We start from the raw sequence: 16615 nt of genomic DNA on the forward strand, positions 1-16615 counted from the left end.
GTACATGGAATGCGTCATCGAGGGCGATCAGCACCTACTCCTGAACCATCAAATTTGCGTCGCACGAGGTATAGCCGAGCTGCGTGGCGGTTAAAGCAAAGGTAGTGCTCAAAAAACTTCAGCCACGAATATAGGGCACCTCAACATTGGTACGACGGTCGCCTACATCGAGAATGTGTAGCCACCAGCGATGCTCTCGCCCTCTTCGATGCTGCCGAACCTGCTTGACCAAGTCGAGGTCCCGAACCAGATTTCGATCGTCAACTCGAGCCTTCCGAAGGTCAAGCAAGACCAGCTCAAAACCCTGCTCCTGCAATACAAGGACTGCTTTTCATCGTCGTCCCAGACTTCCGGCAGACACGATCGCAAGAACATCGCATCATAACAGAAAGAAATTACCCGGCCACTTCGTCAGAGCCCGTACAGAGTTCGACACGAGAACGGGAGGCCACTAAAGAAACAATTCGACGAAATGCTCCGCGACGACATCATCCAGCCTTCAAAGAGTCCTGTGGGTGTCGTCCGTGGTGTTAGTGGAGAAGAAGGAATGGGACCATACGTTTCTGCGTCGATTATCGTCGCCTGAACAAAGTCACGAAGAAGGACGTGTATCCCCTTCCCCGGATAGACGACGCCCTGGATCGATTACACAACGCAAAGTACTTTTCGTCGATGGACCTCAAGACCGGTTACTGGCAAATAGAAGTCGACGAGAGAGACCGAGAAAAGACTGCTTTCATAACACCAGACGGCCTGTTCGAGTTCAAGGTCATGCCCTTTGGTCTTTGCTCGGCACCTGCGACTTTTCAACGGGTTATGGATACAGTACTGGCCGGCTTGAAGTGGCAGACGTGTCTCGTGTACTTGGACGACGTCGTTGTGTTTTCCTCAAACTTCGACGAACACCTTCCGGCGCCTTGAAGTTGTACTTCAAGCAATCAAGACCTCCGGACTCACCTTGAAGCCTGAAAAGTGCCGCTTCGCATACGAGGAGCTCTTGTTCTTGGGTCACGTGATCAGCAAGGATGGTGTTCGCCCGGACCCTCGGAAAACAGCTGCCATCGCTGACTTCCCGACGCCCACCGAGCAAGAAGGCGTGTTGCGCCGACTTTCTCGGCTTGTGCGCCTATTACAGACCGCTTTGTCAAACACTTTTTCACGGATAGCCGATCCACTAACGCAGCTCCACGAAGACCGACGTCGAATTAGGTGCAAACAGCGCAAGTCGAAGCATTTCATGAACTCAAACGACGCCTGCAGACACCTCCGATACTTGCGCATTTCGACGAATACGCCGATACGGAGATCACACCGATGCAAGCAGCGTAGGACTCGTTGCCGTCCTTGTGCAGCGGACGGGTGGACTGGGAAGGGTTATCCGCTATGCTAGCGGTCGCTGTCTAAGGCAGAGGCCCAACTATTCCACCAACAGAAAAGGAGCCTTGCCTCGCCATCATCTGGGCTACGTCAAAGTTTCGCCCCTACCTCTACGGCAGGCCCTTCAAAGTTCGTGAGCGACCATCAAGCCTTGTGCTGGCTAGCTAACTTGAAGGACCCTTCAGGTCGCCTCGCACGCTGGAGCCTAAGACTTCAAGAATTTGACATAACCGTCGTTTACAAGTCCGGAAGAAAACACTCCGACGCTGACTGCCTGTCCCGCGCCCCCGTCGACCCACCGCCGCAGGACGACATGGAGGATGACTGCTTCTTGGGAACCATAAGTGCCGAAGACTTCGCCGAACGACAGCGAGCGGACCCAGAACTCAGAGGCCTTGTGGAATACCTCGAGGGCAGGACCACCGTCGTTCCCAAGGTATTCACGCGAGGACTGACGTCGTTTTTCTTGCGCAACGGTGTTCTCCTTAAGAAGAACTTCTCGTCGCATCGAGCCGATTCCCTTCTCGTAGTGCCCTCGACATTGCGACCAGAGGTCCTCCAGGCTCTGCATGACGACCCGACGTCTGGACACCTGGGTGTTTCTCGGACGCTCGCAAGAATACAGGAAAAGTACTACTGGCCGCGCCTTGTCGCCGACGTAACTCGCTACGTCAAGACCTGCCGGGACTGTCAGCGACGCAAGACACCGCCGACTAGGCCAGCCGGACTTCTGCAGCCTATCGAGCCACCTCGACGGCCGTTCCAGCAAATTGGGATGGACTTACTGGGGCCGTTCCCGACGTCCAATACCGGGAACAAATGGATCGTCGTAGCTACCGACTACCTCACCCGCTACGCCGAGACAAGGGCCCCTACCCAGAGGCAGTGCCGCCGAGGTAGCGAAGTTCTTCGTTGAGAACATCCTCCTGCGTCATGGCGCCCCAGCGGTCCTCATCACCGACAGAGGTACGGCGTTTACGGCTGACCTAACTCAGGCAATACTGAGATACAGCCAAACAAGCCACCGCCGGACAACAAGCGTACCACCCACAGACCAATGGCCTCACCGAGCGGCTAAACAAGACCATCGCCGACATGCGGCCATGTATGTCGACGTCGAACACAAGACGTGGGATGCCATCCTTCCGTATGTGACCTTCGCATACAACACGGCCATGCAAGAAACGACGCAAATGACGCCGTACACGCTGGTCTACGGAAGGAGCCCGGCAACGACGCTCGACGCAATGCTGCCAACCGCCACCATGACGAAGACGGACCTCGACGTTGCCGCCTATTTGCATACGCGCCGAAGAGCTCGACAGCTCGCCGCCTGCGCATCAGAACCAGCAGAGGGTCGACAGCCGTCACTATAATCTTCGACGGCGCCACATGGAGTACCAACCCGGTGACCGCTGTGTGGGTCTGACGCCGATACGCCGACGTGGGCTCAGTGAAAAACTTCTTCGGCGATACTTCGGCCATACAAGGTGCTTCGACGTCCGGCGCTCTTGACTACGAGGTCGTCCCGGACGGAATTACGAACTCCCAGCGACGCCGCGCACGACCTGAAGTCGTCCATGTCGTGCGCCTTAAGCCGTTTTTTTGCGCGCGTTAGCGAACCTGGGGACTCTACTTTTTCCTTTGTTATAGTAATTTATTTGTGTATGCACTTGCTTTTTCCTTTCCATGTTGCAAGCATCGGGACGATGCTTTTTCAGAGGGGGCAATGCCACGCCCGCTTCTTCTTTTATTTTGATGTGTTCGAGTTTGACCAGCAAGGACGGTTATCAACGCTCGACGCTGGCCCCGAAGCAGTGTTCGAGAAGCTTCACGATTTTGGTAGATCGTTTTGTTAAGATTGCGCGCCGCACGCGAATGTTCCAGCTTTCTCGAGAGATAACGCCGCCATCAGCGATATTGCTGGAAAGTTCCATAGCGCCTGTATAAAAGCCAACGCGCTTGACCGCTTGTCAGTTGATCGACGGACGACGCCCTGTTCGCCGCTATCATTGTACAGCGTGTATTGCTGTAGTGCTAGTTCTCATTTTCCGGCCACAAGTTCGGCCAAATAAACAGTTTCATCCTGCAAACGCCGACTGCTGTCTTCGTTGACGTCACGACCACGTGACAATATATATATATATATATATATATATATATATATATATATATATATATATATATATATATATATATAAGGAACAAGAGAGAGTACGACGCACGTTGGTTTTTGCGGTATTTTACTGACGTTTCGGCTGGTGGACCAGCCTTTGTCAAAGTCACTTGACAAAGGCTGGTCCACCGGAAACATACTGCAAAAACCAACGTGCGTCGTACTCTCTCTTGTTCCTTATTCTACCGGGGCCAACGTGACTTCCTTGCTGCAACTATATATATATATATTGTTACGGGGAGAATATATTTACACTATATATACAGGGAATAAACTCAGCGGCTGGCAAGATGGCGCCCAGCTTGCAGGGTCTGTCAACGTCGTCGTCTTCCTTGTCTTCTTCGTTGTCCTTTTCAGCCCGTTACATTATTTCCCGGCGGCTGAAGCACCGACCCGGTGCTCATCAGGAGGCAGTCGAGTGGTAGGGCTTGAGCCGCGTAACATGAACTACGTCAGTGCGAGGGTGAACGACGGTGGGGTCACTAGGGGCGATTTCGTATAGGTGACGTCGGTCACCTGGCGCAAGATGCGGTAAGGGCCCGAATAGCGTGGGAGTAACTTCTCGGAAAGTCCCAGGCGGCGCGTGGGGGACCAAAGCAGAACCAGATTGCCGGGCGCGTAGTGGACGTCACGATGGTGGGCGTCATATACACGCCTCTGGTTTTCCTGCGAGTCCGCTAGTCGGCGTCGAGCAACTTCGCGCGCCTCTTGGGCCTTCGTTATTGCCTCCCGAGCGTACTCCGACGTATAACTCAGTTTGGACGGCAGGAGTGTGTCGAAAGGTAGCGTAGGGTCGCGGCCGAACAAAAGGAAAAATGGAGAGAACCCAGCGGTATCGTGTCGAGAAGAATTATAGGCAAAGGTGACAAACGGTAACGTAGTGTCCCAGTCGCGATGATCAGCGGAGACATACATGGATAGCATGTCAGTAAGAGTTCGATTGAGGCGCTCGGTTAGGCCGTTGGTTTGCGGATGATACGCAGTTGAAAGCTTGTGTTTGGTGGCGCATGAGCGTAGGAGGTCATCAACCACTTTCGAAAGGAAGTAGCTGCCTCGGTCGGTGAGGAGCTGCCGAGGGGCGCCGTGGTGTAGGATGACGTCCTCGAGGAGAAAGTCGGCAAACGTCAGTTGCACAGCTAGTTGGAAGAGCCCGTGTGAGCGCGTATCGGGTGCATAATCATTTGCTACTGCAATCCACCTATTGCCCGCAGTGGACGTAGGAAAAGGGCCAAGGAGATCAACACCCACAGGTAGAAGGCTCCGATGGTATGTCGAGCGGCTGAAGGCGTCCGGCAGGATGGGTAGTAGGTGTTTTCCGTCTTTGACAAAGATCACAGGCAGCAATATAACGGGGACGTCGCGGTACAGCCCAGGCCAGAAGAAGCGCCGGCGAACTCTGTCATAGGTCCGTGAAACGCCGAGGTGACCGGCTGTCGGCATATCGTGAAGCTGGGCGAGAACAGTCTGACGCAGGTGAGGAGGAACGGACGAGTAGTCTGTCGGGGCCGTCAGGAAGCATGTTGCAACGGTACAATACCACCATCATGAAGCTCAAACATTCTAAGGGAAGGGTCGGGCGTCGCGGATGTTAGCCTTTGGATGATATCGTGCAAGAAGGTGTCCCGCCGTTGCTCGATTCCAATGTCGTGAAAAGCGGACCAGAGAGAAAACGTGGTAGAAAGGTTGGCCGTAGAACTGTCTGGGGGGGTCAACAGGATATCGGGACAAACAGTCGGCATCTTGGTGCAAGCGGCCGGTTTTGTAGACAACTGAGTAGTCGAATTCTTGGAGGCGCAGAGCCAACGACCAAGGCGGCCTGAAGGGTCTTTCCAGGGACGAAAGCCAACACAAGGCACATGGTGATCAGTGATGACTGTGAATGGCCGGCCGTACAAATAGGGGCGAAATTTTCCGACTGCCCAAACGAGCGCCAGACATTCGCGCTCAGTAATGGAGTACTTTGCGCTCAGCAGTAGAAAGAAGGCGGCTGGCATAGGCAACAACGCGTTCCCGACCTTGTTGTGTCTGGGCCAGGACTGCACCGATGCCATGACCGCTTGCATCGGTACGGACTTCTGTTGGAGCTGATACGTCAAAGTGGGCGAGAATAGGCGGAGAGGTAAGCAGTTGTACCAGATGGAGAACGCATCCGCTTGCTCAGGACCCCAGGACGAAGGCAGCGTCCTTCTTTGAGGAGCTGAGTGAGAGGGCGCGCGACGTCGGCAAAGTTTTTGACAAAACGACGGAAGTAAGAACAGATGCCGAAGAAACTGCGAACGTCTTTGGAACAAGTTGGCACAGGAAATCTTTCACAGCCCGTATTTTATTTTGATCAGGGCGAACACCGAAGGAATCAACGAGATGCCCGAGCACGGAAATTTCACGACGGCCGAAGTGGCACTTGGCCGAATTTAGCTGCAGGCCCCGCCTTACGGAAGACAGATAGATCTTCGATAGCCTTTCCAAGGTGCGTCACAAAGGATGGAGAAAAACGATTACGTCATCCAGGTAGCAGAGGCAGATGGACCACTTGAAGCCATGCAACAGGGCATCCATCATACGTTCAAACGTGGCGGGCGCATTGCACAAAACCGAACGGCATCACTTTAAACTGGGTAAAGGCCGTCGGGAGTGATAAAGGCCGTCTTCTCCCGGTCCATCTCGTCACGGCAATTGCCAGTACCCGGAGCGAAGGTCGATTGAAGAAAAATATTGTGCACCGTGAAGGCAATCCAGGGCGTCGTCAATGCGTGGCAGAGGATAGACGTCCTTCTTTGTGATCTTGTTCAAATGCCGATAATCAACGCAAAATCGCCAACTGTTGTCCTTCTTCTTAACAAGTACACAAGGGGACGCCCATGGACTGCTGGAAGGCGCGATGATATTTCCGAGAAAGCATTTTGTCGACTTCTTTTTGGATGATTTGTCGCTCAGTATGGGAGACGCGGTAGGGTCGCCGATGAATTGGTCTCGCATCGCCTGTGTCAATCCGATGTTTAACAACTGACGTTTGTCCGAGAGGGCGGTCGCCAAGGTCGAAGATGTCCCAAAAGGCCGCAAGGAGAGCGCGCAGTTTCATCAGCATGTTGGGTAGGTAAATCGGGTGCAATCATCTGAGTTAAGGCACCTTGTTCTGATGGCGTAGTAGGGGAAGGTTTCTCTGCACACGAATCTCTGTCGTAACTCAGAGTTGAAATGTGGCAGTCGGCCGCCGGCATGATTTCCGCAAGTGAAATGCCACGAGGGAGAACTTTTGGGACATAGGCCAAATTCCCTAGCGGTAGACAGGAGGTGTTGTCCGTTATAGTAACGAGAGTGTGCGGAAACACGCAACGTTTTGCGAAAGCAGGACTTCAAGATTTGGAGACCACTATATAGTCACCGTCGGGTACAGGTGGTACAGGTGAGACGCCGACGTAAGTAACTGTCCGTGGAGGAAGGCGAAGGTGGTCTGCGGAACAGAGCCGGCTTGGAGGGCAACCGGGAGGGTCAACAGCAGTAGGTAGAGCGAGTTGCACAACGCCGGCAGAACAGTCTATCAAGGCCGAGTGTTCCGACAAGAAATCAAGTCCCAAATTAGGTCGTGAGGGCAATGTTCTAGGGACGTAAAACATAAACCGATGTGTGGTGTCCGGCGACGGTCACACGAGCTGAACCACACACCAATCACGGCAGCTGTTCCACCATCGGCAGTTCGGACCACAGGGCTTGGGGCAGGAGTAACAACTTTTTTTAGGCGTGTTCTGAGGTCAGCGTTCATAACAGACACGTGCGCGCCAGTGTCAATAAGGGCCGTAACTGGTACACCGTCCACGTATACACTGATAAGGTTCCGATGTGCGGGCAGGGTCAGTAGAGGATTTTGGCATCGGGGTCGTGATTGCAGCATCACCTCTAGGAGCTGCTCCCGTCAGTTTTCGGAGGTGAGCGCCGGAAGGAGCTTGGGGACGGCGATCGACGAGATTGGGGGCGAGCGGGAAAAACGGCGTTGCGGCGAAGGTGAGCGGCTGAGGTCGAGTGGGCAAAGAAGTGTCAGGCATGAGCGGCTGTGTTTGCGCGATGAGCGTGGATTACCGGAGTGAAGGCGATGGGACGGAAAGTAAGGCCATGGTGTCGAGTTAGACCATGAACGGCAGTGACGAGAAATATGGCCTACACGACCGCAGTTGAAGCATATGGCCGGTCGTCTGGTGCGCCATTCCGCCGGGTACGATAACATGGGGAGCGGAAAAACGTCGGTTCGGTGTGACAGCAACAGGTGGAGTTGGTGGAGCATATTCAGGTCGATGAATTGAGCAGATGTTGTTCAGCCGACGTTGGCCAGTTCCTGACGCACGACGGACTGGATGAGGGAGACGGTGGCGTGATGGTTGTCGGAGTTTAGGGTTGGTGACGTGAGCGGAGCAGCGGCTTCGATTTCTCGGCGGACAATGCGGACAACATCACTGGAACTTTCCGTAGAAGGCAGGCGGGGGTCTTCGCAGGTGGATGTAGCAGCCGTGTTAGGTAGGCGTGTAAACTGGTGGAGAACACGGCGGCTCTTGGCTTCCTCAAAGCGCCGGCATTCGGAAATGATGTCCTGTACGGTAGATGAGTTCTTGAATACAAGCAGGTGAAAGGCATCATCTGCTATACCCTTGATGACATGGGCAACCTTATCGGCTTCCGACATCTGCGAATCCACCCTGCGGCACAAAGCAAGCACGTCCTGAATGTACGTAAGGTAGGATTCGGTGCATGTCTGAACGCGAGACGCGAGCTCTTTTTGGGCGGAGCGCTGACGTCCCAGAGGTCTGCCAAATAGCTCCCGAAGCTTTTGCTTGCATAACTCCCAGCTGGTCAGCTCTTCCTCGTGCGTTTCATACCAGACCTTCGCGGTGTCTGTTAGGTAAAAGATCACATTGGCCAGCATGAGCGTTGGGTCCCATCGCATACGTACGCCCACACGCTCGTATCTTTAACCAGTCTTCTACGTCAACGCTATCGGTGCCCGAAAAGGTACCTGGGCCTCTCGGGGGCTCCAAGATGAGGGTTGACGGGCCGGTTGGAGAACGCACAGTAGCCGCTGAAGGGTCGGCATTGTTGACTTCCGTCGCCATTGAAGAGGCAACTAGGCGCCCGCTGCGAAGCTTCGTCTTGCGTGAAGTTAATACCCCGCACCTTCCACCAAAGATGTTACGGGGAGAATATATTTACACTATATATACAGGGAATAAACTCAGCGGCTGGCAAGATGGCGCCCAGCTTGCAGGGTCTGTCAACGTCGTCGTCTTCCTTGTCTTCTTCGTTGTCCTTTTCAGCCCGTTACAATATATATATATATATATGTATGTGTGTGTGTGTATTTGTGTACTGCCGCTTTGTGAGCCCCCCCCCCCCCCTCCATGAAGGGGGACTTTAAGCCCTGAAAAGTACAAATGCTCTAGCCTGTACGGTTTGTTTCTCCTCGCCCCTTTGCGCCCGTAATAAGTCCTTGTTGTTGTCTCTGGGTGCGTAAAATGAACATTGCTCGACAAGGTTTTGTCACTGCTACAATTGTTTTCCCGCGGCACGAGAGGTATGTTTATTGCAGCGACGTCTGCACTTTTCTCAGTTCAAGGACTATTAAAACGCCCCATAGCCCGGTTTAAACGCACACAAGCAGTAATTTCTTAAGTGCTGTTCAACGTCATGAAATGTTAAACTGACTATGTCTTTCAGTGACTCTGTGTTCATTTCGAGCACTTGCGCGGTACAGTGTACCAGAGCATTTGCATTCCACTGTCACCAGAATACGCTCAGGCGTGATCGCCGTATAGCCACTGTGGTTGGTGACAACTAGCGAACATTAACCGCAATGAGGAAGCCATTGAAAAGCGTATGTATTTTAGACAACATTTTCCACCTACTCTTGTATAAACCACACATCTCGCAAGGAACGACGTTCTTCAGATGCCTTTGAGACACCAAAATAGCGCGGTAGTGCCGCGTGGCCCATATCAACGTCTCTGCCATCAAGCAGACTTCTCTCCGACCCCTCCGCTAATTCCAGGGGACGAAATATGCCACGTTCCAAGGCGCGTGTCCATCGAAAGACAGCACGAAAATAGCAACGCTCAAAAACGCGCCGCAACCAAATTAAAAGCTGCCCCAGTGGCGCGGAGGTTAGCGGAGGTAGCGCATGCGAAATTAGCAGAGACACGAAAACACACACTGTGACCTGAAGCGCTACGCACAGTAAAGGGCGAGACAGACGGTAACGATTTTTCATGCGATTCGACGTCCGACACGGCGGAGGGGAAACCGGAATGGTGACCTTTCATAGCATCGTACAGCCACCATTCCCTCTCCCCCACCGCGGCGTCGGCCGTCGGATCGCATGGAAAATCGTACCGTCTGTCTCGCGCTTAAATGAGGAACAGAGGGGCGCTGGCGGCGCTAGTGTTCTATTTAGTCCCTGTGCCTTCGCGCACACAGAACTAAAGCCATACCAAAGCCATCAATCCCAACCGTGATCAAACGTCGCAATACTACCAGACTTCTTCAATCTACAAAGAGGGATACGTGGGGGTCGGAGGACTACGGCTACTTTTGTCTCTCAAATGCTGATACAAACGAACAAGCTAAGCTGCCCATGTGAGGTGCCCTCAGCAACCAACAGTTGTCACAGCAACACTAATGTTTTAAGAAGGCAAGGGTCCACCGAATTCCCTAAGCACATGTATAAAAGAGATTTGAGTTTTAAAACGAACGGCAAGAATATAGCAACTATTTCACACTTTTAGAACCGCAAGCGACAACAGCGACGCCCGTCGATGCGTCGTTCATCCTCTATTGCTTTTTATTCCCAGCTACAGCTCGCCGTGCAACACTGGATCGAGTGCGAATCCAAAGTCAGCTGATTTCGGACTGGTCTCGCCATCTATCGCCAACGCGGCGCAACTGTCGCTCCTATGCGTGAAGTCGGCCATGTTGAGTGTGGATCGGTGTTGCCGTCGTCGAGCCGCCGTTGATAAAAAATCTTTCTCGGCGGTAGCGTAGCACCCAAACGCCAAGCTGGATAGGCTACCGGAATACCTTCGCGACACCGTCGACTGGTTTATGGGGTAAGCCGTGCGCGCGCTGCCCGTGTCGGCAGCCGCCTTTTTTTCTGTCAAGCGCGCCTCTTTGCCTATCGTCTCAGAAAAAGAAAGAAAAGAAAAAAAGGTAACACCGCCGCTCGGCTCGTGCACAACACAAGAAAACTGGCGGTCCGATGGTGCGGTAGGCAACGGAATAATATTGCCCGCGACGATCCCCACGGATACAGCCGCGGCTACGAAAAGGGCCCCCGAATGCGAGCACCTGTCCACCTAGTCGGCGCATCGTATTCTTCCGGCGTCGTTGGAAAGCGTTGCTGCTCAGCGTTCGGCTTGCCGCTGCTTCGCAGGGCTGTCGAACGCGCTGGCGCGTTGAGGAACCGGACGCATACTTTAACTGCGGCCTCCCCCACTTCTCGTGTGTCCTCTGTCAACTGATCAGAGCGCGGAAGCGAAAGCGCAACAAACGCGAGCGGTATCATCGATGCGGGCCAACCTCGGCCCTCCAGGGTTTTACTTCGTGACCGCTCGCGGAAGAAAAACGAACTCGAGGCGCTTGCCTTTCTTGTTTCGTTTTCGTCCGCTGCCCCGAGCCGCTGCAGTGTTGTGTAGGCGTGTGTGTACTGCCGCAGGGCATCTGTAGCGAGAGAGAGAGAGAGAGAGAGGTCATTTTCGGTGCCCGCCCGTGAGAGGCCTGCCGACTTTCAAGGTCTGCTGGTTCCCGGTAGAAGAGAGTTCACTGTTCCCTCCGGCCAGTTTTCGAGCAGCGCGCATTGTATACGACGCTATGCTCGTCCACGGCTCTTTCTACTGGACCCGCGATGCCTTTCAGCCGTTCTTTTGTTGCCGTTGTCGTGGGGACGGTCTCTCGTGATGTGTTGGTGCTCGGAGGCTGTGTTTTCTTTTATGTCTCTAGTGGGCCAACCCGACAATGGGGGTGCTTTGATGCATAGTTTTCGGTCGCGATCGCGAGGTGTGCTGTTTCTGGCCGTAGGGAACCTCCGAACTCGCTACCGCTGGCCCTCGCTCGTATCTAGGTCAAGCTCTCGAGAAATCAGCTGACCGACCGAAGGTAGCAGTCGAAAAGAACCGCGCTTGAGCGACCACCTTGTGACGCCGAGAGGTTGTGTGTATTTGTTTCCAGTCACCTCTCCTCTTGAGATAAGGCGGCGACCCAAAAGAGGAAACATCTGTGGCAGGCAGGCCCTTCCGTAAAGGTGTTTAGATTACGCCGAGATGATCGCGCGCGTGCGAAGCTGGTGGGGTGAGAGCGCTCGAAGGCTGTACTGGCGTCGATTGGGGTGTGGAGAAAGGTGCTTTTCTGCATAGAGGCGATTTACGCCAGATTGCTCGTCCCGGAGGGTCGTTAAGGGGGACGACCCCCCCCCCCCCTTAAATCGCGTCGCATACATCCTCCATCGCAAGGGCTGATGCGATTCGTTCGCGCTCTCGCTGTCATCAATAAAGCGTAGGCTTCGCGCTGACGACGCGATGTGACCGCCTCTTACAGCCGACGACCGTTTAATGAGCGCTTCCCGCATACTTTTTTTTTCTTTTTTTTTAACGTGCGCGCGTACTGCAAATTTATGGCGCTAGCGAAACGCGTCTGAGCAGTCAGTCGCCCCGATTGTGTCCCCACGTGACATCGAGGACAGAAAAAGGGGACAACCGCTGTCGCTGATGTTTTATTACGTTTTTCTTCGTTATCACTGAGGGTCACGGCGTTTATGTATGAGTCATTACATTGTCGGTCTCATTCGCGGAGCTACTGTCGAGTGTTTTGCGTTGCAGTTGCGCTTTGTTGACCAAGAAGGGGAAGCACGAAAAGCTGCAAAAATGTTTGGGTCGCGGAATGGTTTTCTTATGCGATGTGGCGTTTGTCTTGCCTGAAGCTGTGGTCTGCTCGGCGTGCTGTTTTAAACAGCTTGATCCTTCGGTGTCGGGAATAAGTTTTATCTCGTGCGTTCAGCGTGGTTTCACTCGTTCAGGCATCTTCTGAGAGCTCTCGACAATGGATCGACACTCGGTGTTGCATTGATGTACAAAGGAACTTAGGCTGTATTAGAGCCTGCTACCCCTATGCTATAGCCACTATAGTCCTCCATAAAGAAAGCAACAGAATCCCAATAAAGAAGGGCGTACGGCAGGGAGACACGATCTCTCCAATGTTATTCACCGCGTGTTTACAGGAGGTTTTCAGGGCCCTAGATTGGGAAGAGTTAGGGATAAGAGTTAATGGAGAGTATCTCAGTAACCTACGATTCGCTGATGACATTACATTCATGAGTAACGCGGGAGACGAATTACAGCTCATGATTACTGAACTGGATACGGAAAGTAGAAGAGTAGGTCTGAAAAATAATATGCATAAAACTAAAGTAATGTGGAACAATCTTGGCAGAGAACAGCGCTTTGCGATAGGTAGTAAGACGCTGGAAGTTGTAAAGGAGTACGTCTACTTAGGACAGGTAGTAACCGCTGAGCCGAACCATGAGAGTGAAATAACTAGAAGAATAAGGATGGGTTGGGGCTCATTCGGCAAGCATTATCAAGTCATGAATGGCAATCTACCACTATCCCTCAAGAGGAAGGTATATAACAGCTGCATCTTACCGGTACTTACGTACGGAGCAGAAACCTGGAGACTTACAAAGAGGGTTCAACTTAAATTGAGGACGACACAGCGAGCGATGGAAAGGAAAATGATAGGTTTAACCTTAAGAGACAGGAAGAGAGCAGAGTGGGTCAGGGAACAAACGGGGGTTAAGGACATCATAGTTGAAATCAAGAAGAAGAAATGGATATGGGCCGGGCACGTAGCACGTCGGCAGGATAACCGGTGGTCATAAGGGTAACTGACTGGATTCCAAGAGATGGCAAACGCGTGAGGGGGAGACAGAAAATGAGGTGGGTAGATGAGATTAAGAAGTTTGCAGGTATAACGTGGCAACAGAAAGCACAGGACCGGGTTGATTGGCGGAACATGGGAGAGGCCTTTGCCCTGCAGTGGGCATAGACAGGCTGATGATGATGATGATGATGATGACCCCTATGCACATTCACCAAGTTTAAACTTTAAAGTACGTATTTCTTGGTACAGTGGCTGGTGGTGGTATCTTTTTTGCTCCCAGGCTGCTGACGCGAATGTCGCTCGTTCGATCGCTGCCGCAGCGTTCGCATTCCGATGGAGGCGAAGGGCTAGAGGTCTGTGTAGTGTTCGATGTAAGTGCACGTTAAAACAACACCAGATGGTTGAAATTACCGGAGCCCTCCACATACGGCGTCCCTCATAATCATATCGTGGTTCTGGGACATTAAACCCCAACAAATATATCGAGCAATCTTCCTTTCTTTTTCTCTCTCTTTCTCACTCCTTTAGTTACAAGCTGCGCATTTCAGATGAGCCCCTATTTTTTTTTTTAAAAAAAGAAGGTGCCTTCCTTTGTACAAAATGCCATTCAAACCGGCACCACACCGTCCAGCAAAAGCTTACGGGGACGTTGGCTTCACTGCAAACGCATATTTCTTCTTCGTTAGCGCATGACGCTTCTGATCTAGCGGGTAACAAGAACTTACAGGCTGGAACATTTAATTCGAGGCTGTGCTCCCAGACAAAGCGGGAACATGTATCTTTATCGAAAATTTCGCATCGCGCAACCTTTTGTTGCAGGGTGTATACGTGCGCGCGCTGTGGTGTACAAGTGTTGCCGGTTTGAATGACATTTGCCGTGGCGTTAACGCCTAACCGAACTGTGATTATCGACATAGACCTTGCACCCTCTGTGTATACATACCCGCTTTGTAAATTCTCGACTTGAGTCAAAAGATAAGGACAGCTTACTCGTCTCTTCAGCATATCAGTGTTGTCACTGGTGTCCGAATCAGGCGTTTTTATCTCTTTCCCACTGAGCCTTGTTGTACGCAAAATTAACCCGGTGCCGGCGTGTGACCAGAAACGCGGCCGTCGAAGTTGCGCCGGTCTCATGCGTATTTATTTGTATGCGCCGTTTTCCGATAACCGATGGTTTTTCGATCGTGGGCTTCCGCCGTTTCTTATATGGCAGTCTGATCTTTTATCGAGGTCACCTGTCAGTCCGCGTTGTCACGTTTCATTGTTTCACGCATGACCGCCGTTGTTGCCTAGCTGCGGCGACAGAAGTGTTCCTCGGCTAGGCACGTGGGTGAAGGCCCGATTCCCGGTATGGAGGAAGAAGTTAGGAGCGAGCATTGCGGAATGCGCTAAAGAAAGGAAGAATGAATGAATGAATGAATGAATCAATCAATCAATCAATCAATCAATCAATCAATCAATAAATAGTAATACGTCAGTCGCGCTTCGCTTGCCCCCATTTTTCCATTGAGGCATGGCTCGTAGTTTTTTTTTGTCTATTGTATAATAACGCGATCCCCTCCCCCCCCCCCCTGCATGTCATTTCTAACTTTGTTACCACGTGCTTGTGCATCAAGAGTGCGTAATTAAACCTTACACTCGGACTGCCACGAAGTTTCCAAAGGACCGTTATGAAATTGCTGCTTGGAAAACGAGAATATGGCGCGAATTTCGAATACACTTTTTCTCGGTATCTTTGGCCTTATCTGAACTGCAAAAATAATTTCCAGTACTTTTTTTTTCATTTTTATTTTTTATTGCCCTGCTACTGCTGTGCCCTGCATGATGCCGATCGCTTTGTCGGTCATTATAGTTGCCATAATGGCATTATGCGTTGAAGCAACTAAGGTGGATAGACGAACAATAACACACACACACACGCATACACACACACACACCGCCAACAGCTGAAAAATTTATTGCGATGAAAGCAAATGCATCGGGCAAACATTCCGGCGTACATATATAGTCCTATTACGCGGCCTGTTCTGGCGACCGTCAGTTTCTGCTGTCACGCAGTTGGTTTTTATTCCCATTTACTGTCGTCGCCATAAACGACTGGGTTGTTAGTCATCGCTTTGCGGTGCGTGTGCTCTTTTGCTCCGTGTGACTGCGGCCGTTTGATAGAAGTGTACGCGGACTTTACCGTTGACAAGTTCTTTTAGATAAGGCGCTGCGGTGTTAAACAACTCCTTGGAGCATTTTCTTTTCAAGACGAAAAGTATTGAACCAAGTGCGTAACCCGGGGGGGGGAAGGGGGGGGGGCGGTTCAACCCTCCCTCGAAATTTTTAAATTTTGCGTGTGTTTATATACAGGCCCACATAAAAACACACGCACGAAGACACATAACGTATGGCTGAACCCCCCCCCCCCCCCCGCCCCCATCGAAAAAAATTTCTGGCTACGCTCCTGCGTTCAGCAAACACTGTGCCGTCTACGTAGGTTGAATTTTCTTTTTAGGAAGCCGCTAGGGGGGAGGGCGTTCGCACTCGTTAAGTGGCGTCTTTTTTATTCAATATTTGATGTTCATGCTAATGAATGTTTTTCGTGTCAAAATTTTAAGCGGAATTTCACTAAAACCATTTGTCGACTTCTATTCGCCGCGAGATCGGCTACAGGTGGGCAGCACCGTCGCCGCGCATATGTGGATAGGCGGTTGTCGGCGCGTACACAAACGCACACAAAGCGCTTCGTTGTTGTGAGCGATCTGGTAATATGCTCTTCATTCCCGATTTCCGGCAAACAAAATGCGTTGACTGCAGCTTTCTGGTAATTTGTATGTGCGCTACTAAGCCATCTCTCATCCCGAATTAATGCACGAAGCGCGCCGAACGTTAATATCACTTGTGAGAGAAGCGCATTCTATCAACGGACAGGTTTGCTCGCTTCGGCAACAGTCGGCGTTTTCGATATGGATGACGTTTTCTTGTTTTATTGTACATGTTTAGCTTGTGTTCCACCTACTAAGCACTGCTGTAGCGCGGACTGATTTGGTATTTACTTCTTGTTCATCTGGATATCCCCAGCAAAAAGAAAGCCCCGTTCCTTCACGATGAGTTCGAACAGTAGTTTGCGCCACTGCGTGCTCAAAGATTCATCTCCATTCCCATGTC

General features: G+C 51.9%; 1 protein-coding gene across 1 annotated transcript in view; it reads right to left on the minus strand.

Annotated features, from left to right (window-relative positions):
• Positions 1–7859: 7859 nt before the first annotated feature.
• The window catches only part of LOC119403501 (uncharacterized), a 68780-nt gene continuing 60024 nt past the window's right edge, over positions 7860–16615 (minus strand). Inside the window, exon 10 of the mRNA XM_037670433.1 lies at positions 7860–8238. Coding sequence (XP_037526361.1) covers positions 7860–8238 — 379 coding nt within the window. The remainder of the gene's footprint in view (positions 8239–16615) is intronic.

This window comes from Rhipicephalus sanguineus, chromosome 8 (genome assembly GCF_013339695.2).
Source record: "Rhipicephalus sanguineus isolate Rsan-2018 chromosome 8, BIME_Rsan_1.4, whole genome shotgun sequence".
NCBI lineage: Eukaryota > Metazoa > Arthropoda > Arachnida > Ixodida > Ixodidae > Rhipicephalus > Rhipicephalus sanguineus.